The sequence below is a fragment of the Cnephaeus nilssonii genome (genome assembly GCF_951640355.1).
Source record: "Cnephaeus nilssonii genome assembly, chromosome: 7".
NCBI classification, from domain to species: Eukaryota; Metazoa; Chordata; class Mammalia; order Chiroptera; family Vespertilionidae; genus Cnephaeus; species Cnephaeus nilssonii.
The window spans coordinates 62,734,186-62,756,835 of NC_137078.1; the positions used below are offsets into that span (position 1 = coordinate 62,734,186).

A 22,650-nucleotide genomic window follows, 5' to 3' on the forward strand; every position below is an offset into this window, starting at 1 on the left:
ATGTAATGCACAACATGATGGCTGTGGTTAACACTGCTGTATGATATATGTGAAAGTTATTAAGAGAGAAACACCTGAGAGGTCTCATCACAAGGAACAAATATTTTTCCTTTTCTTTTTATTGTATCTATATGAGACGATGGATGTTAACTAAACCCATTGTGGTAATCATTTCACAATATATGTAAATTGAACCATCATGCTATACACCTTAGGCTTATTCAGTGGTGTATGTCAATAATTTCTCAAAAATATGGAAAAAAATGGATAAAGTCTAGGTTATAGTCAAAAGGTTGTCCAGTTACTCCAACTTGAACCCAAGGTTGTCCAAGGACAGTGGTAGACGGATTACATAGGCTGTAAGCTGTTTGACATTGGTCTTGGTGATGAATTTTTTGGATCTGACTGAAAGAAAAGGCAACAGAAGCAAAAATAAGGAAGTGGGTTAGTCCCCCGGTGTGACTCAATGATTGAGCATCAACTTATGAACCAGGAGGTCACAGTTCAATTCTCGGTCAGGGTACATGCCAGGGTTGTAGACTTGATTCCCAGTAGAGGGCATGCAGAGGTAGCTTATCAATGATTCTCTCTCATCATTTATGTTCTATCTCTCTTTTCCTCTCCCTTCCTCTCTGAAATTAATATATATATTTTTAAAAAGAAATGGGGCTACATCAAACTAAAAATCTTCTACACAGCAAAGAAGGTAATCAATGAAATGAAACTATTGAATGAGAGGAAATAATTGCAAACTATATATCCAATAAGGAGTTAATATCCAAAATATATAAAGAACTCATACAACTCAATAGCAGAAAAACAAACAATCCAATTAAAAAATGGGCAGAGAATCTAAATAGATATTTTCCCAAAGTAGATATACAATGCCCAACAGGCACATGAAAAGATGCTTAATGTCACTAATCACCAGGGAAAGGCAAATCAAAACCACAACGAGACATCACCTCACACCTGTTAGAATAGCTATTATCAAAAAGACAAAAATAAGTGTTGGCAAGGATGTGGCGAAAAGGGAAGTCTTGTGAACTTTTGGTGGTAATGTAAATTGGTACAGCCACTATAGAAAATAGTGTGAAGTTTCCTCAAAATATAAAAAATAGAACTACCATAAGATCCAACAATTCCACTTTCTGGTATTTATCTGAAGAAAACAAAAACACTAACTAAAAGATTTATGCAACCTTATGTTCACTGCAGCATTATTTACAATATTCAGATATGGAAACAACCTAAGTGTCCATTGATGGATAAATGGATAAAGAAGATGATATATATATATATATATATATATATATATATATATATATATATATATATGATGGAATACTATTCAGCTATAAAAAATAATGGAACCTTGCCATTTATGACAACATGTATGGTGCTTGAGGGCACTATGCTAAGTGAAATAAGTCAGACAAAGACAACCACCATATGATCTTACACGTGGAGTCTAAAACCAAAACAAAAGCCAAATCTGTAATGCTGTCAACAATAAAAATATATATTAAAATAAACAAACAAAATACCCTACCACACTGTCTTTAAAAGTGGCTGTACCATGTGCAATCCCAGCAGGAATAAACAAGAGCCATATTAAAACAACAATAAGAAAAAGCAAACTCATAGATACAGAGAATAGATTGGCGGTTGCCAGAGAAGGGATGTGGGGGATGGGTGAAATGATCTAAAGGTACAAACTTCTAATTTTAAAATAAATAAGTCATGGGGATGCAATGTATAGCATGGACACTATAGTTTATAATACTGTATTGCGGCAATTTCCAACCTTTTTCATCTCATGGCACATATGAACTGATTACTAAAATTCTATGGCACAGCAAAGAAATATATTTTTTGCTAATCTGACAAAAAATAGGTATACTTTTTATTCATTCACATTGAACGCTATTGTCATATTGGCTGTTGTCACTTTTTATTTAACAGTCTAAGGGAAAAGAGGTCAGTGTCCCTGGCCAAATAGTCAGGTACTGCATGTTTTAAAAATTCTTGAGGCACACCGGTTGAAAATTGCTGCTATATTGCATCTTTTGAAGTTGCTAAGAGAGTAAATCTTAAAAGTCCTCATCACAAGAAGAACATTTTTTATAACTCTGTATGCTGATGTATGGTGACTAGATTTATTGTGGTGATCATTTTGCCCTGTATACAAATTTCAAATTATTGTTGCTCACCTGAAACAAATACAATGTTCTAAGTCAATGATACTACCTCAATTTTTAGAAAGTAAGACTCCTTAAATTCCTGCATCATTTTAGATGCAGACGGGACTTATAGATGCTCTACAACAAGGTAAAAATGCATCTGTCAGGAGCCACTTCAATGCCTCAAGTTTTCATGCAGCCCCTTTCTCAGGGGGAGCAGAAATGATGAACAGCCTGTGGCTCTATGTCACTTATTAACATAAGCAAGACAGTTATTTGAAAGCCAGTTTCTCAGACAAAATGGAAATAAAGTTTATTCCTACCCCATATATCTGGGGTGGGGATCAAATAAAAAAGTGTATATGAGTCTGTGCTGTAGGTTATGAAGGGGACATTAAGTGGCCCTTTGAGGCTGCCTCCCACAGAGTTGTCTCGCACTTGGGGACCCAACTGTCTTCTCTCCGAGGGTTGAGTTACTGGCCATTGGCTGTGGAACTTGTTCATGTGTTTTTGTGAATTAACCGCTCTCCTGTGAAGCCCATGCACTGGGGCTGTGCATTGGGCTGATGTAAAACAGGTTTATTTCTATCTTACCTAATAGTCTGAAGGAAAGTAGTCTGGGTTAATGGGTGGCTCCATTCCATAAGACACCCCAGGTTTTTTCCAACTTGTTTCTGGGCCATCCTCATCTCTGGCTGAGGCTGGCTTACTGTCTGTTTAATTTCCAGCCTGCAGGGAAGGAAAGAGCAAGTCCAGCATAAGAGACATTGTCCTTAAGGTGGTGACCTGGAGGTTCTACGTATCAGTTACTTTTGGTCACATCCCACACCTACTGAAAGGATAAAAAGTATAGTCTCTGGCTGGGTGACCCTGTGCCCAGATTCAATTTGGGAGTTTTATTATTCTAAGTTCAAGATCAGGACTAGCAGAAGCAAGGAAAACATCAGGGAAATGAATTCTGATCAATTTTCCCATCGGGTCACTAAGCCTGAACCCATGTCTGTATTAAACAAATATCTGTGTGAGAAACAAAGAGAGGGAGTTCATTCAGATGTTTGAATACCCAATTCAAAAAATCAAATACCAGTGTTTCTTCACTTTTTTCAATTTTCCTCTAGATCTTGGCACTGGGCAGACAGAGCCTTGACCACTACATGAACACTCAAATACACCCACACACATACAGACAGATGTGTGTGTGTGTGTGTGTGTGTGTGTGTGTGTGTGTGTGTGTGTACATATCTGTGTACATATGCACATAGAGATTTACTCTAGCATGGATCCTAACCTTGTACTAGAGGAATATAAGACATACTGAATGACCTCTCTCTTTTAAGCAGGATCATGGCATCATTGAAGAAAGAGAAGTCTCAGGAACCAGAGATGTAGGTGCAAATGCAGCCTGTGTCATTGATACATGCTGTAACTCTGGGCAAGTTACTCAATTTTGTTTTTGACTTCTGCTTCCACATTTGTAAAATGAGTATGATATTACCTTTATTGAAATAATATTTTGGAATTAAATAAAATGCCCTACTGATTTACCTGACATAATGTTTTAGGGATAGTTGGTACATAATAAATATTAACTGTTATTTTATTATTATTAGGCCACTGAGGCCTGCTACAAGTTAATGGCAGACCAGGAATTTTCCATCCCCCGTCTTCATCTAAAGTAAGATCGTTTAAAAATGTGTACTGTGCTCAGGTATACTTATTTCCTTTTTAAAAATTTAAGATAAATTGTTTATTAAAGTATAACATCCTATCTAATAGTAGACAAATATGCAAATTGACCATACCTTCGACACACCCACAAGCCACGCCCACAAGCCACGCCCACCATCCAATCAGAACGAGTATGCAAATGAACCCAAACCAAGATGGCTACAGCCACAGAGAGCAAGGTTTCCTAGGTAACAGAGGAAGCCAAGCTTTCCGCCTGCCCTTGCCAGGCCTAAGCTTCCACTCAAGCTACAAAGTTTCAATTATAGAAGGTAAACAAATTCAAACAAATGGCGGCAGAATGGAGCTTGAGAGAGCAGGCCAGGGTTGCCGCCGGCAACAGGGGAAGCAAAGCTTTCCGCACACCCTGGCCGTGCCCACCCGCTTAAGGCAACAAAGTTTCAATTATAACCCCAACACAAATGGCTGCCTGCCTCGGAGGGAGCCCCAGGCTTGGCTCCGCTCCAGGCTACAAAGTTTCAATTGTAGAAGGAAAATAAATCCCAGATACCAGGGCCTCCACTTGGGTTGCCAGGGGGTGTGGCCGGCCTACAAACCACCACAGGCCCCTCGCTCAGGCTGCCCCACACCCCAAGGGAACCCCCACCTGATCTGGGATGCCCTTCAGGGCAAACCAGCTGGCCCCCACCCCTGTACCAGGCCTCTATCCTATCTAATAAAAGAGTAATATGCAGATTGATCATCACTGCAACACACAATATAGCTGCCCCAATGTGGTTAAAGATCCTGCCCCCATGTGGACACAAGATGGCCACCACAAGATGGCCAGCAGGAGCGGGCAGTTGGGAGGCACCTGGCCTGCAAGGGAGGGCAGTTGAGAGGGACCAAGCCTGCAAGGGAGGGCAGTTGGAGGTGATCAACCCTGCAGGAGAGGGCAGTTAGGGGTGACCAGGCCAGCAGAGGAGGGAAGTTGGGGGCAAACAGGCTGGCAGCAGAGTGGTTAGGGGGTGATAGGCTGGCAGGCAGAAGCGGTTAGGGGCAATCAGGAAGGCAGGCAGGCAAGCAGTTGGGAGCCAGCAGTCCTGGATTGTGAGAGGAATGTCCGACTGCCCGTTTAGGCCCGATCCCACCGGGATCCCTCAAGGGGTCCTATATTGGAGAAGGTACAGGCTGGGCTGAGGGACAACCCCCCTCTGTGCACGAATTTCGTGCACCGGGCCTCTAGTACATACAGAAAAGTGCATAAATCATAAGTGCATATAACTAATTTTTTTTAAAAAAACTGGAATCTGCCCATGTTATCAGATCAAGAACCCAAACATGACTATAACCCTAGTAGGCCTCCTCATGACTTCCTTTGAAAGTAACTACTATATTATATTATAGACTAATTGTGCCTTTAAATACTTTATTCAAATAGAATCTCACATAGATATTCTTGTGTCTGGCTTTTTTTCACTCTATGTAATATTTGAGACATTCATCTGTATAGTTGTGTAGTTGTAGCTTACTCCATCATTTTCATTGCTGTACAGTGTTTCAGTGCTACAATTCACTGATTCTTTGTACTGTTGATGGGCATTGGAATGGTTCCTGGATTTTGGCTATTATCAATAATGCTGCTACAAACATTCTTGTATGTGTCTTTGGTGAATGCATTTCTGTTGAGTACATATTTCTGAGTGGAATTTCTGGGTGTATTTGTACATGCTCACCTTTTGTAGATATTCTCCTGTAGTTTTACAAAGTGGTTGATATAATCCTTACTTTTAATTGGTAGGAACTTGAAAGGCTTTGATAGTTCTGTCTGCTCCCAATTTCTTTGTCACTGGTCCTATACTTCTTAGAGTTCAGGAATTTTAGTCCTATTCTTTGGCCTGAGGAGGTAAGAGAGAGCTTTGTGGAAGAGGTGGCATTTCAGCTGGGTCTTGAGAGATGAGTAGGAGATGATGGGAAAGGCCATGTGCCAAGAGTAAAGAATATAAAAAACAAAGGCATGAAGGTAGGAATAATGATAATACATATAGAGACACACAAAGACATGTACATATAATGTGGCTAAGGAAATGTACACAAAGGAAAGAACTGGCTGATGGATAAACAAAATGGGTTTGGGCACACAGATATCAGACGGAGACCAGACCTAAGATCTCTGTAATGCCACAGGAAGCCAGGGGAGGCTAGATCATCATTTGTAAATTGAGTGGGAACTCCTGTTAGACTGCTTGGATAATATCCGCCTCAAGGTTACTAATAGTTAAATTCTGAGTGCATCTTTACACACAGCAAAAAATTAGATTGACAAACTATATAAGGTTATGCAACTTATGGAATAAAAAAATGCAACTGATCCGTAACAGGGGCAACAAACTGAGGGGTAGATCTGGAGCTGTTTAAAGATGGGAGAACTCCTGGAAAAAACTCCTGGTTTCCAGAAAGAGCTAAGAATCTCAGAGCTGGGAGTGGCCTAAAGATTATTTACTCTAACTTTGCAGTTTACTTATGAGGAAACTGAAGCCAGGTAGGAGAAGCGACTAGTTCTTCTAGAGCAGAGCTCCTTCTTATACACGTCAGCCTTGTGAGAAGAACAGGATGCGATCCCCGACCAAGAGCCGGCTCTGAAGCGAAGTGTGCTGTGGAACTTACCAGGTGTAAAACATGGCTGTTTTGCATCCAGTTGTGTCCTCAAATTCATAATTTGAAATCCTAACCTCTAGTTCTTCAGATGATGGCCTTATTTGGAGTTAGGGTCAGTGCAGGCATAATTAATTAAGATGCGGTCATATTAGAGTGGGTCCCGAATCCACTAGATGTGCTTATTAAAGGGGGAAATGTTGACATACACCCAGGGAGAATGCCATGTAATCATGAAGACAGCGATTGGAGTGATGTGTCTACGAGCCAACGCAATCCAAAAATTGCCAGAAAACCACTAGAAGCTGGGAGGGAGGCATGACGCAGTCTCTCTCACAACCCTGGGAAAGGACCAACCCTGTGGACATCTTGATCTTGGACTTCTAGCCTCCAGAACTGTGAGGCATACTCCTGTTGTTTGAGCCAGTCTGTTTGTGGTACTTTGTATGGCAGCCCTAGGAAACCAATACAACAGCTGAAAGAAAGGTTTCACAGCAGTCCCAAGGAAGTAGGCCATACGAAAGAAGGCACGATGCATTCGTCAACTAATAAAGCCATCCATTATTTCAAACACTGAGCGTATATGCAACATCTCATTTGGCCCCGGAGCACATACATGCAGAACTAGAATAAAACTCTCCCTGCCTTTGAAAATCTCAAAGTGTGGTCCCCTCAGGCTCATAACAGAAATAAATGTTGTAGAGCCCCAAAGCAATGAGATAGGCAAAGGTTTGGATGCAGAAGGTGACATCTGAGCCAGGTTTTGAAGGATGAGCGAATTTGCTTGCTGGTTGCTTAATGGTGCTGATTATTTCTTCCTCTGGAAAGAGCCTCCTAAAATCTCCTTCCTGGTCCACACAGCCATCAAAGAGGCAAATTCAGATTTGCTAAGTTTTTTCAAACCAGCATTTCAAACAAACAGCCTCAACAACCCAGGCCAGTTGTCTCAATCCCCTGGCCTAGTTGGCCTGCCACTCATTGGAAAAACAGGAACAGAGATGCTGACCTCTGGCTGCTTGGGCCCAAGTCCCCTTGGAGCTCCAGGCTCGTGCAAGAACTGGCTTCAGAAGTTCACTCCAGTGGGGGGTCTTCCTATCCTGGCTGCCCAGACCTCGCTGCAATGCTAAGAAGTCAGATCATGTTATTTTTGTATAAAAACAACAACAAAAATAACCTTTTCTTTCCAAAAATCCCACACATGGGAAGCCAAGCCTTCAGCAGTTCATTAATATGTTGACGTTTTGAAGAACTTCGCTTCCAGGCCCTGAAACAGGAGCCAGATCTGCTGGCCTGGGCCTTGAGCTCTCTTGGCTCTCTCATATTAAGGACCCCCAGGCTCCCAAATTTGAGCTCCCGGCAGCCACTGCTCTGAGTAATGCTGCAAAGAAACACAGCAAAGAACAGAGTCGATCGCAGCTGGAGCCACATCTGCCTCTGTAGAAGGATGTCAAGTGTGCTAGGGGAAAGGCAGGGGGCATATCCTGACTCTAATTACCTCCCAACTGGTAGGCCACACTCCCTAAAATTCCATTAATATGATGAAACCTATTCCTTTAGTTTTATGAGGTAGAACATTGGGATGGGAGAGGGCCTGCATGCACAGCAGCAGTCCTTGGTTGGCTGATTACATTGGAAAGCTTTGGGCAGGGCATGCATGGTCATTTGTCCCGTGTCTTAGAGCTCCCTTAGAGTATTGCATCAGGTCCCATTCACAAAGGTTCTTACCTGTCTGAACCCTCCAAGCGTTTGTTTTTGTAACCTTTTGCTCAACTCTTCCATGCAATAGTTTTGACCACCACCTACCTGGGTGGACATATTTCAAAATCCCCACCTCCAGTTCATGCCTTTCTCTTGAAGCTTCTACCTCTCCTAACTGCCTTTCCCTGAGGGCCTCATCTTCAAGGAACTCATCATCTTTCCTCACAAAACTATCCCTCTCCGGGGTACCCTTTATTGAGTTTCCCAACTCAGAAAGCTGGAAAGCATCCGTGACCCTTCCCTTTCTAGCACATCAAGTGGATCACTGAGATCTACTACTATTACCTTCTAAAAGTTTCTTATAACCTTTCCTTCATCTACATTCTTTCTGACAATTCCCTACCTCAGGATTGCATCATCTTTTGTTTAAATTACTACAACAGCTTCCAAAATGGCCTCCTTGATAACAGCTCAACTCCCAGCCTCCCAGTACATCCTCCACTTAGCAACCAAAGTGTCTTTAATAATGATAAATCTTCACTCAGAAAACTAGAAGTAGAAAGAAACAACCTTAACATAATAAAGGCCCTATATGAAAAAAACCTACAGGTAACATTATGCTTAATGGTGAAAGACTGAAAGTTTTTCCTTTAAGATCAGACAAGACATGGGTGCCCGCTTTTGCCACTTCTATTCAACATAATAGTAGAAATCCTAGCCAGAGTAATTAGGCAAGAAAAGGAAATAAAAAACATCCACAATGAAAAGGAAGATGTAAAATTTTCTCTCTTCACAGATGACATGATTTTATATATAGAAAATCCTATAGATTCCACCAACCCCTCCAAACTGTTAAAACTAGTAAGTGAATCAGCAACATTGCAGAATACAAAATTAACACACAAAATACCAGTTGTGTTTCTATACACTAACAATGAACATTCTGAAAAGGAAATTAGAAAAACAATAGCATCAAAAAGAATACTTAGGAATAAACTTAATTAAGGTGATAAAAGATTTGTACACTGAAAACTACAAAGTATTCCTGGAAGAAGAAGACACAAACAATGGAATGAAATTCTGTGTTCATGGAAAGGAAGACATATTGTTAAGATGCCAAAACTGCCCAAAGCTATCTGCAGATTCAATGCAATTCCTATTAAAATCCTAATGAAGTTGTTGCAGAAATAGAAAACCTATTCTAAAATTCATATGCAATCTCAAGGGACCTATAACAGCCAATATATTTTTGAAAAAGGGGAACAATGTGGATGTAAGAAATGGTCAAACTTGTAGAGAATTTTTATGAGTCTATTTGAGCCAAAATGATGACAATTGCCAGGAAGCAAAATCTCAATGGATTGAGTAAGTGCTCCAGAAAATGGCAGTTTTGCAGCTTATTTTATACATTCAAATCAAAGGAGGAGACCTGAGGAGGGTTACATGAAATCCATTGGTGGTAGATTAAGGGGGCGGGAGAAAGCAAAGTGGGGAAATCTCTGAGATGGAGTAAAACAAGAGACACATACTTCTTTTACATTAGCGAGTGCAGGATAGTTCTTTTATAGCACATAGAGATGATATTTGGTGAACAAGATAACAATGAGGGGTTCTGTGCTCTGGTGTGGTGGTTGTGCCCTAAAGGGGGTTGGCAAAGAAGATTACAGGAAAAGGAGGTATGTTATCTTTGATGTAAAAAGACAACAGACAGGCTCACTTAAGATGAAGATTGATCTTTGTCCAGAAAGCTACAGGCTTAGGATGTGACTACCTGCCATGACCTGCTTTACTTAGGAATTTCTGTGGTCAGACCATCTATGTGGCTACTAGCTGTCTCTGAGTTTGAAGGACAGGCCACGTTGCCTCCCCTGAGCTTGTCAGGTTTAGTATGTGGCTCCATTTTAGTCTACAGCAAAGTTGGAGGTTTCACACTTCTTGTAAAGCTATGGTAATCAAAAACAGTGAGGTACCAGCATAAAGACAGACATATCAACCAATGGAACAGAATGATAGTACAGAAAAAGCCCTTGTATGTATGTATGTATATATGTATGTATGTATTTTTGGCAAAATGATTTTCAACAAGGATGCCAAGACCATTCAATGGGGGAAAGAACAGTTTTCTCTACAAATGGTGTTTTAAATACTGGATATCCATGTGAAAATAAAGTTTGACCTTTACCTTATATCATATACAAAAATTAACTCAAAATGTATCAAAGATCTAAACATAGGAGCTAAAACTATAACACTTTCAGAAGTTTAAATACATTTATTTAATTTATATAAAATATTTTATTGATGTTTTCTACTATAGGCATGGTAGCAAGCACTTCACACATGTTATCTCCACACTTGACAGAAATTCCATTTGACAAAAGAGGAAACTAAAACCAGAGAAAATGAGAAATTTGCTTAAGATTAGTCTGATCTTAAGCTAATCCTGGGCCAATTCGGACTCTTCTCATGCTATTTAAATAAAGTCAGACCTCTGACCAACTCAAAGCCAAGCCTTATAAAGAGTGCAGGCTTTACAATCAGACAGACATGATTTTTAACCTTTCTGTTGACTCAATTTCCTCATCTTCAATATCGAGATAATAATATCTGACCTTTTGCAAGTCACAGGTGGTGAGGACTATTTAAAAGAAATGGCACAAGAAAGAAGATCTATGACTAAGTCTTTCCGGCTCTCTAGGGCCATGGAAATGTTAACATATAGACATTCACCACAAAGTCAGAAGATGAGCTGTTTGGAGAGGTGACACCCATTTTAAGGATGGGAGGAAATGGAAATGAAAGAGAGAGAGAAAAAATAAAATAAAAATAAGGGCGAACTCTGTTTCTAAGAAACTGGTGTGAGAAAAGATTTTAGGAACTCTTTTGTCTCATTTATTGATGGTAAATGAATTGTAAATATGTATATCATGCAAATTACCATTAAAAACAATTCTGAGTGATTTGAATGGCAGGGTGATACAGTAGAGTTCCAACTCTGATTTCAAAACTTCATATCCATGGTTACATTTGGACGTGTCATGTAAGAGTTCCAAATCTCCAGGCCCCGATCTGTAAACCAGAAATGTTAATACCTACATGACATTCTGGGGAGAACAAAGTGAGAAATTAGAGATACATATTATTTTAAACTTAAAATACCATTTGGGTCCAGGTTAAAGTCACTATTTTTACTAGACATATGGCCCAAACCATTTCAGTTTTCTGGACCCATTTACTCATCCATAAAAGAACCTATGTCGTGGCATTGTTAAAGGAATTCAATGAAATATTGTAGATAAATGATTAGTATTGTGTCTGGCACATATTAAGGACTCAGGCTATGTTTATATGATAGGTACCAACATCAACAGCAGTAGAAACATTGCTTTACTGCTGGGAAGTAAAGAAAGATCTATTGAGAATTTAAGGAAAATAATTCATAGAAATTTTTTAAAAGCCAGGGCTCTCAGTCTCCTTAATTTCTTCTTACCCCGGAATCAGCAAGAGAATGGCATGCCCGAAGCAGCATGCTTCTCTATGAATTTCTTTGACGCTGTGAGGTTAGAAGCTTCTCCTCTCCTGTGATTGAACACTCCCAAGGCATTGGATCATTGACTAAACTTCATTTATTTAATGACTAATCTTTTACTGCCTTCTCTCTTTTAGAGACAGCCGGCCAGTCTTGTTGCCACCCCCACCCCTCTTTAAGGTCTCACCTCTTTAATCATTTGGATAATGCAGAGACACACTACAACCCCTTTTAATGGAAGGCTGATAAGTGAAGGCCATTTTCCTCCCGCCTGCTTCTAACCTAGCGGTATTCAGATGATTTTCAATAATCTCAGCAAATCACTCATGTCATTCTCCTACAGCCACCTAGTTAATATCCGCAGTCAACAGGTTTCTTCTGGCTCTTCTTTCGGGAAAGCCTGCTATGCAAGGGGCCAGAACGCCACAGGAATGTGTCTGTTCCTGGAATTTGCACAAACTAAGCCCTCAACTTCAAGATTAACATCCTCACAAGTTAATGATAATAGCTACCATCTCTGAGCCATAATTCTGTGCCAGGCACTGTGCCAAGCATGGTATCTACACTATCGTGTTTAGTGCTCATAAAGCCTTCTAGGGAATGCTCTCATGTCTGTTTTATGGATGGAGAAACGTAGGCCCAGCACGTTGTTACTCAAAGTGTGGTTCTGGGAGAAACAGCATTATCTGGGAACTTGTTAGAAATGCAAATCCAAATTCTTCAGCTCCATCACCAACCAACAGAATAAAAATTACTGAGTAGGAGGGGGAGGAAGGGTGGGGCGGGGGGGGGGGTCAGGAATCTGTTTTTTAACAACTCTCCCCCTTCCCAGGTGATTCTGATGCAGGTTAAGTTTGCAGAGGACTAGAAAATACAAGTCACTTGCCAAATTCACAGAGCTAATAAGTGGCAGAGGGAGACTTGGAAATCAGAGTCTGGCTGACTCTTACACCAGAGCCAGAGGGTCTCTGAGATTGTTCATGACGCTGTGGGATTTGAAGTAAAATTGCCTTGCACTATGAAGATATCCAGTGTATCATTTAATAAGATGCGCAGAGGCAGCTCAGTTCCAAGACTGGATGAATTCAGCAGTTCAGTAGTACTAGTGCATCTCTCTCATTCTTGGTTTTCTCTTCATGGTCCAAGTGGGCTGCAGCAATTCCACGCATTACATTTTGTTCCCCGATGCCTAGATGTCTGGGGGTTTGGGGGTGTGGTGGGGTGTGGAGACAGAAGGAGAGAGCTTGTCTCTTCTTTCATGACTTTTATGAAAAACATTTTACCTCCAAGAAGTACTTTCTCCCAACAGACCTTCTCTTATGCATTATTGCTCAGAATTTCATCACACACTCATTCCCCAAAACAATCAGGGGGAAGAAAGATGGAATAACATGATTGGGTAAGACGACTGAAGATTCACCTCACGTGAAGCACAAGTGCCTGAATGAATATGGTGGATGGAAGTGCTAGATCAGAGCAATGGGTACAAATTATGAAATGGTGAGAAGTTTGGATTCACAGGATGACATCAGATGACAGGAATTCAAGAGAAAAAAGGAGAGTTTATTCTATAAGAAATACAGAGCCTCTAACTTTCTGAGCGGGGGAGAGGAGCATGTGAGGAGAGAGTGTGTGGGTGGTGTGGTGTGCAGGAGAGATGGCTGCTAGACTCAGGGGAGGGAATGACCCGAGGCTGTGGGAGAAGACCAGGGGTGCTGTAGACTGGAGGAATTTCCCAAAGGCTTGGTCTAGGTACATGGAAATGGGCTAGAAGGATGGGTAAAGGTAAGAGTCATTTGGAAGAAAAATTAGCAAGAGTGGCAGCTTGGCCCTGGGTAAATAAAGAAGAGGATGAGTCAGGGGCCAGGATGGAAAAAAAAAAGTGCTAATTCTTGCAAAAGAAATTTAGGTAAGTTAAAGGAAAACTGTCAGATGTATAATCGATGCTTAGGGCTATATGCTTAAATTCTTAACCTTTTGCACTCATATGTCGAGTGTGACTCGACACGGTTAACATCGGTAGCAGCTCGAGTAAAAAGCAAGCGAGTGCAAAGGGTTAAGTTCAAGGCCTGGCTCTATGATCTATATATATAAAAGCCTAAGCGACCATGACAACCGAAAAACCAGAACAACCGGTCGACCAGTTGCTATGATGCACACTGACCACCAGGGGGCAGATGCTCAATGCAGGAGCTACCCCCTGGTGGTCAGTGCACTCCCACAGCCAACCTCCCAAGGTCCCTCCCCCTATCCAGCAGGCCCAGCTGGCAGCTGGCAGGCCCTGATCAGGACTGGGCGAGACGGCCCCAATAGGTCCTGATCGCCAGCCAGGCCTAGGGACCCCACCCATGCATGAATTTCGTGCACCGGGCCTCTAGTATTATAATAATAATAATGCCATTTATTGCCAGTCTATTTTATCTTACTGCTTTATTTATTTAAATTTATTTTAAATATATAAAATTTAAACACATACAAAAGTAGGGAGAATATAATAATAAACTTCCAGGTACCAGCTTCAACATGATCAAATCTTAGCCAATTGATTCTGTTTCCTCTTTCCCTTTATTCATGCTCCCTTGATACCCCAGTCCAGGTTATATATATACTAGTAGCCCGGTGCACAAAATTCATGCATGGGGGGGTGGTGTCCCTCAGCCCGGCCTGCACCCTCTCCAATCTGGGACCCCTCAAAGGATGTCTTACTGCTGGTTTACAGGGATCGGGCCTAAACCGGCAGTCAGACATCCCTCTCGCAATCCAGGACTGCTGGCTCCTAACCGCTCATTGGCCTGCCTGCCTGCCTGATTGCCCCTAACCACTCTGCCTGCCGGCCTGCTCACCCCAAACTGCCCCCCGCTGCCAGCCTGCTTGCCCCCAAATGCTCCCTCCCCACCAGCCTGATCACCCCCACTGCCACGTGTGCCAATGTGCTCACCCCCAATTGCCCCCACCGCTGGCCTGCTCACTCCAAACTGCCCCCCCCCCCCGCTGTCCTGATCACCTCCAACTGACCCCCACTGACAGCCTGCTCGCCCCCAACTGTCCCCCCTGCTGGTCTGCTTACCCCCAATGGCCCCACCCCCCACCAGCCTGATCCCCCACAACTGCCCTCCCCTCTTGGCCTCTAACCACCTCTACCTCAGCCCCGCCACCATGGCTTTGTCCAAAAGAACATCCAGAAGGTCTCCTGGAAGGTCTCCCAGTCTAATTAGCATATTACCCTTTTATTAGTATAGATAGAGGCCTGGTGCACGGGTGGGGGCCGGCTGGTTTGCCCTGAAGGGTGTCCTGGATCAGGGTGGGGTCCTGCTGGGGTGCCTGGCCAGCCTGGGTGAGGGGCTGATGGCTGTTTGCAGGCTGGCCAAGCCCCCCAGGAGGGACCCTCACTCCATGGGATGTGGCCAGCCTAGGTGAGGGGCTGAGGGCTGTTTTCAGGCTGGCCACACCCCCTTCAGGGTGGGGGTCTCTGCTGGGGTGCCTGGCCAGCCTGGGTGAGGGGCTGATGGCTGTTTGCAAGCTGGCCATGGCCCCTGGCAACCCAAGCTCCCAGACCCTCCTTTTTTGCTTTTTTTTTTTTTTTTTTCAGCATCTCTTTGAGCGGAGGCCAGGGCCAGCTGGAAGCAGGTATCTGGGATTTATTTATCTTCTATAATTGAAACTTTATAGCCTTGAGCAGAGGCCAGGGCCTGCCAGTGCGGGCAGGAAGCTTGGCTTCCTCCATAGCTGGGGGCAACCCAAGCCTCCTGCTCACTCTAGCTCCATGGCCGCTGCCATCTTGGTTGGGTTAATTTGCATACTAGCTCCTGATTGGCTGGTGGGCGTGGCTTGTGGGCATAGCAGAGGTATGGTCAATTTGCATGTTTCTCTTTTATTAGATAGGATATTTTGAATAACAACTTTACTAAGATATAATTCACATACCATACAAATTACCTATTTAAAGCTTATAATTCAATGATTTTTAGTATAGTCATAGAATTGCAATCATTACCACAATCAATTTTAAGACTTTTCATCACCCTGAAAAGAAACTCCATACTCTTATCTCCTCCTGTCCCCAGATATCTCTTCCCCCAGCTATAATCAACCACTAATCCATTTTCTGTTACTATAGATTTGCTTACTATGGACATTTCATTAAATGGAATCATACAATATGTTGTTTTGTGACTGGCTTCTGTCATTTGTATAATGTTTCAAGGTATATCCATCTTGTAGCATATATCAGTACTTTACTTATTTTTATTGTCAGATGATACTCCATTGTATGGATATACTACATTTTAATTATTCATTCATGAAATGATGGACATTGAGTTCTACTTTTCAGCTATTACGAATAATGCTACTAAGAACATTTGTGTATGAGAACATGCATGCACAAGTGAACATGTGTTTTCATTTCTCTTGGGTTTATACCTAGGAGAGGCATTTCTGAGTCATACAGGAACTCTACACTTAACCTTCTGAGAAAATGCCAGATGGGTTTCCACAGCGGTGTACCATTTTACATCCCGCCAGCAGTGTGCATAGGATTCCAATTTCTCCACATCTCCCCAAACATCTTTTATTATTTATTTATTTTTAATTTAATTGTTAATTTTCTTAAGGACTTTATTTTTTTAGAGCAGTTTTAGCCTCTTAAAATTGAGAGGAAAGTATAATTTCCCATATAGCCCCTGCCCCCACATATGCATAGCATCCCCTATTGTCAACATCCTCCACCAGCGTGGACTATTTGTTATAATTAATAAGTCTATATTGACACATAATAATCACCTAAAGTCTACAGTTTACATTAGGGTTCATTTTAGTATTGTCCAAACTATGAGTTTGGACAAATGTATAATGACAGCTTTTCATTACTATCATACCATACAGATTATTTTCACTGCCCTAAAACTAATTCTGTGTCCTTGTTGTTTTTATTTGCAGTTCCCTGATGGCTAAGAATGTTGAGCATTTTTTTTTCATGTGCTTATTGGACATTTGTATATCTTTTTAAGAGATATATCTATTCAGTTTATTTGCCCATTTTCACTTGAGTTACTTGCCTTTTTATTATTGAGATATAATAGTTTTTATATTCAAAATATAAATCTCTGATCAAATATGTAATCTGTAAATATTTTCTCCCATGCTGTGGGTTGTCTCTTCTCTTTCTTGATGCTGTCCTTTTAAGCATAAAAATTTTAATTCTGATAAAGTCCAAGCTATCTATTTTTTTTGTTGTTGTTGTTACTTGCATTTGTGGTGTCATATAATCAAGAAATAGTTACTAATTCAAGATCACAAAGATTTACCCCTATGCTTTTTTCTAAGTTTCATAGTTTTAGGTGTTTGATCCATTTTGAGTTAATTTTTATAGGTGGTGTGAGATAGGGGTCCACTTCATTCTTTTGCATGTGGATATCCAATTGTCTCAGCACCATTGAAGGAATATTCAAAAGACCTTTGAATTGTCTTAGCTCCTTGTAGAAAATCCATTGACCATTATCCCTAGTTATTTTAAAGCAAATCCAAGACACCATGTCAATTCATCCATACTGGTAAATGTATCAACATGTGTCTCTAAATGTCAATGCTTTATCCAGTTCATCACTGATCCTCATGACCATCAAGGTACCATTATCCACATTTAGCAGAGAAGGACACCATTGCTTGGAGGGGTTGCTCAAGGTCTGAAGGCTGTTCCCTTACTCTTACTGTGGCCAGAGCTCAGTGAGGGCAGCTTGACCCAGGAAACCCTTGTCTTCAATGTCTTAAAGGTATCGTTTAACTTGTTTACTTTCTTCATTGGCATCATCACCATCTCTATTTGCCCTTCATCCAGTGTTGTACCCATCAGGAGAGATGGAAAGAGTTCTTTAAAATCTCAGAGACCTGTTCAGAACTCAGAGTAATGTGAGGTGAAAAAAACAAAAATGCTAGATGTCAATTGTGAATTGGTATCAATCCTAGAGGTAACCCTGTCCATTCTAAAGTGAGGAGCAGGTTGAACAATCTTAACTTTCATATTGAAATTGAAATTTTGCTTACTAGAAGGAAGACTTTAATTACCAAATCTTAGCATTGAAAGATGCCTCAGTTGTGGTTTGTCTTACTTCTTATTTCACACATGTAAAAATGTCTAGTCACTTCCCCAGGGTAACAGGGCTAGTTAGTGGTGGAAAGGGGGGCTCAAAGGCAGGTCTCTGACTCCTATATTAGGGGATATAAGAATTTTCTGTTCCTAAAGCCTTTGGGGCATGAAATGCCAGACAACCAGGCCTCATCAAGCAAAATGTATCTAGTAATCTCACGAGACTAAAAAATTACAGGAATGTGGAAAAGGGAAGAAAAATCACTAATGGTTGGGATTTTTTTGAAACCACCCCTGGGGAACAGGAGTTTTCAGAGATCTATGAGGTAGAAAGCAATCCAACTTCAAGGTCAGATGGGAGGTATATGATCCAGGAGCTGGGGAGCATCATGAACATTCTGTCATTTTTTTCAATAAGGCAAAAGAAGAACTAGGTCTTGGACGCAACAGTGATATACTGCCTTGGGCACAACAAAAATACTATTGAGAGGACATGGATTTATTTTTATTTTTATTTTTTTTAAATATATTTTTATTGATTTCAGAGAGGAAGGGAAAGGGAGAGAGAGACAGAAACATCAATGATGAGAGAGAATCATTGATCAGCTGCTTCCTGGATGCTCCTCACTGGGGATCAAGCCTGCAACCCGGGCATATGCCCTTGACTGGAATCGAACCCAGGACCCTTCAGTCCGCAGGCTGACACTCTATCCACTGAGCCAAACCAGCTAGGGCAGAGAGGACATGGATTTAAAAGAACTGGGGCGAGGGAAAGATATACAGCTTATGCTAGAACGGTTTAGGTCTCACCAAAGGGCAGAATCCCACCAAGCTGGGCAGTGTAGGGGTGACTACATCAACCAATGGCATGGCCTTCAGAACTGGTGCCATCTGACCTTCCAGCCAGCCCCTTCTCCACCTCAGCAGATAACAATCTTAAGATAGGTTCCCATGGCAGCTGAACGTAGGTATTATGACAAAACTTTAGAGACACCCAGACCAAGGTTCAAATCCTGATTTCTTTATTGTCTAGCTCTGCAAGTCATTTCTACCTCTCAGAGCTTTAATTTCACCTTCTGTGCAAAGAAGAAGGCTATGAGGATTAACAAGGCACTGGTGTAAAGCACTTCATGGTTCCTGTGACATCCTGGAGGCTACATTCAATTACTTTTGCACCCTTCCTTAGACTTATTCAGCTTACAATGGATTTTGTCTCCATGCCACCTCTCCAGGTGCTCTGTGGATCTCAGGATCTATATCTTGCAGTGTGAATTAAACATTTCATTCTACTACTGAAAACACATTAGAACTAAAGAGCAGAGGCCCTGCTGAGGAACCTGAGGCCAGAGCATTCATGGCAGAGTGGACATCTGGACTCTCCATCCAGTGCTCCATCTTCGGCATCACTGTGGTGTGGCTGGGAGGCTGGTTGCCATGATCACCTAGTTATTTCCTCTAGGTCTGACCTCCACAATGAACCGAAACACTTGCCAAACTTCTAGCCAAACAAGCAGCAGACGGCCAATTTGAAAAAAAAAAAAAATCATTCCTGAACAACAATAATTGGTTTCCCATTTATCTCATGGACCCAACCACAGAAATGGATACAGGGAGAGGCAGCGGCGCAGAAGCCAGGGATAAGAGCTGGGAGGCAGGAGACACGCCTTCCCGAAGTGACATGCTGATTAATTTATGGAGTCACTAACTCTGTTCCATTGGTTTTACAAATTCATTTCTTTGAGGCTCAGTTTCCTCATGTAAAATAAAGATGATAATATGTGCATCATAGAGTTGTTGTGGAGTTAAAGCAAAAAGCACAGGGCTTGGATTTGGTAAGTCATTAATGAATGTTAGTTATAAATTTGTTTTTAAATCATCATACCATATAGCATTCCCACTCTGCCACAATATATTAAGATGAATTATTGCTTTTGAGAAATATTGAATCCTATCCAACCAAAAGTTATCTTACAGATTATTTCATACAACACTTGTTTTTAGAGAAGGAAATTGAGACCCAGAGAGGTTAAGGTATTTGCTAGTTAATAGCAGGGCTACAATGGGAATGCCAGGATAGCAACCAACCTAATGCTTTTTCAGCATCCTATAATGCCAAAGAAGGGAAGGAGGGGTGAGGATCATCATTTATTGAGCATCTATAAGTCGCAGGAACTCTTCATGAATTGTTTCAATGAATCCTTACAGCCATAGTAGGATAAATAAAGCATTATTTTTCTTACTTAAGAAATGAGCAAACTAGAATATAAGCTCAATGTCTTGTTCACTCCTGTATCTTCCACAGGCAGAACAGTGCCTGGCACATAAATATTTGTCAGTGAGCAAGATAAAATAATTTACCAAAGCCAGATAGCTAGAGCCAGGACTTGAGACAGAATCTGTCTGACTCCAAAGCCCGTGCTTTTCCTGAACTTGCCCTTGTGCTTTCTCCCCGAGGGAACTAAGATGTAGGAAGGAAAGAACAATTTATTCTTTGAGAAACTTACAAGTTCCAAGACATTAAACTAGGCCATAGACCTATAACATCATTCACTTTTCACAACCATCAAGGATAAATGTTTTCCTTTTTTTTTTTTTTCTTTTTTAAACATATGAGAACATTGAGATGCAGAAAGCTTCGGGGACTCTCCCAAGGTGAAATAGTGAGTAGGAAAAACAAGGGCGCAGATTCCAGTCCCAGGCTTTCATGGAGATAAAATCACTGGTGCCTACTGAACGGGCCGGGAAGCAGTGACGGGCCAGGAACACGGCATCGCCCTGCCATACAAAGCCCCCTCAGGTTTGCCCCTGGAGTTTGGTCAGGACGCCCAGAGCTGTGGTAGCTTTCTAGGACCAAACGCATAAAGGCAGAAAGCCAGTAAGTTAGGATGGCCGGGTGCTTGGTGGCACTACTACCTAAGTTTAATAACAAGGTGCCTTTGTTTCTTAAGCTTTGATTAGTTGGCATTATGTTATCTGCAGGCACAAGCATTTCTGCCTGATGCGCTGTACTTCTCAGGCGGGAGAGAGCAATAAATAGCACTTACTGTCTATTCTGTGATGGACAGGTAAATCTGTTCACTTATGAAATTCTCAGTGTCCATATTTTTATTGGTGGGAGATAGCTGTTGGTTGAAAGAATCAGACAAGAACTGGATTTAGCTTATAGGAATGAGGTGAAAATGTTATTGGGAATAATGGGTATCTCATGGAACCTGAGTACAGGGATTTAGCTAAGCCTGGCAGTAATCTGGGACCAAGACCTCAAAAGGATTTGGCATTTCTCTCTAATAATATTGCTCTTCTTTGCTTCTTTTCCCTCTTCTCCCCTCCCTTTCCTATTCTCCTCCCCTCCCCCTCCCCCTTCCCTTCTCCTCCCCTCACTCTCCCTTCTTCTCCTCTTCCCTCCCTTTCTCTCCCTTCCCTTCCCTTCCCTTCCCTTCCCTTCCCTTCCCTTCCCTTCCCTTCCCTTCCCTTCCCTTCCCTTCCCTTCCCTTCCCTTCCCTTCCCTTCCCTTCCCTTCCCTTCCCTTCCCTTCCCTTCCCTTCCCTTCCCTTCCCCTCCTTTCCCTTCCCAGCACTAACAAATCCCTACTATGTGCCAAGCACTGTTCCAGAGCTTTATGTGCATTTAATTATCCCAACTATCCTACGAGGTAGACACTATTAACCTTTTGCACTCAGATGTCGAGTGTGACTCGACACAGTTAGCATCGGTAGCAGCTCGAGAAAAAAGCAAGCGAGTGCAAAGGGTTAATTTGTTCTTTTTATTGCTAACTATTATTTATAGTATGGATGCTACTGTGTATAGCAGTATATCTAGCAACATAAGTAGTGCTACTACGAATATTCATGTACAAATCTTTCATTTCAATAAATACTGAGAAGCACAATGGCTTAGTTGGATGGTAGATGTATATTTATATTTTTAAGAAACTGCCTACCAGTTTTCCCAAGTGGTTGTACCATTTTACATTCTCGCCAGCAATGTTTGAGAGCTCTAGTTGCTCCATATCCTCACCAACACTTGATTTGAACAGTCTTTTCAGCTTCAGTCATTCTATTTGTCACGTAGAGGTATTTTCACTGTAGGCTTAACTGGTATTTCCCTGATGACTAAATATTTGAACATCTTTTCATGTGCTTATCTGCCATCTATTTCTCCTCTTTGTTGAAATGCCTGTTCAAATCTTTTGCAATCTCTGTTTTTACTTGGGTTGTTTACTTAAAAAGAAATCCTAACTTCCCTTTGTAGTTAGCTTCCTTCTTCTCTCAGAGGACATTTCTCACATTAGAACACAGATCAAGGAGATGAACACCGTTTATAGATAGAGCACAGGCTTAGAAATAATCAGGTGTATTTGAACTTGCATTTCAGCTCTGCTACTTGGTAAGTTATATCATCTTGGGCAACTCAGTGAATGCCCTTGCACCTTAGTTCCTTTTTCTGTAAAATGGATCCGGTGAACCTATCTCCCAGTGTTTCTATGAGGAATAAATCAAACACTTTTCTTAAACGAGTGGCATCAAAACAATGGGAATAACCGTTGTTAAGGCCATGTACTAAAAAGGAGGCTACTTAAGAGAATTTTGATTGTAAGAATTGTTAGACTTCCCTCAATGCCAGATATTCATGTAGAATAATAGCTGGAGTGGCATCTTGCATATTATTTCTTTTTTTTCTTTCTTATTTCCTTCTGTAGGTATATAACATATACAGCTTGTCGCACACACATACACACACACATACACACACGCATGACACACCCGGATGCCTCCTGTGCGACTAGTCTTTCATCAGGGATCCTAGAACCTTCTGATCTAACGGCTCCTCTTCTT

General features: G+C 41.5%; 1 protein-coding gene across 1 annotated transcript in view; it reads right to left on the bottom strand.

Annotated features, from left to right (window-relative positions):
- Positions 1-301: 301 nt before the first annotated feature.
- Positions 302-22,650, bottom strand: part of LOC307103485 (uncharacterized protein) — a gene marked incomplete at its 3' end in the record, with an annotated part of 334,890 nt that continues 312,541 nt past the window's right edge. Inside the window, exon 10 of the mRNA XM_079777833.1 lies at positions 302-405. Within this exon, the coding sequence (XP_079633959.1) occupies positions 302-405 (104 nt within the window). The remainder of the gene's footprint in view (positions 406-22,650) is intronic.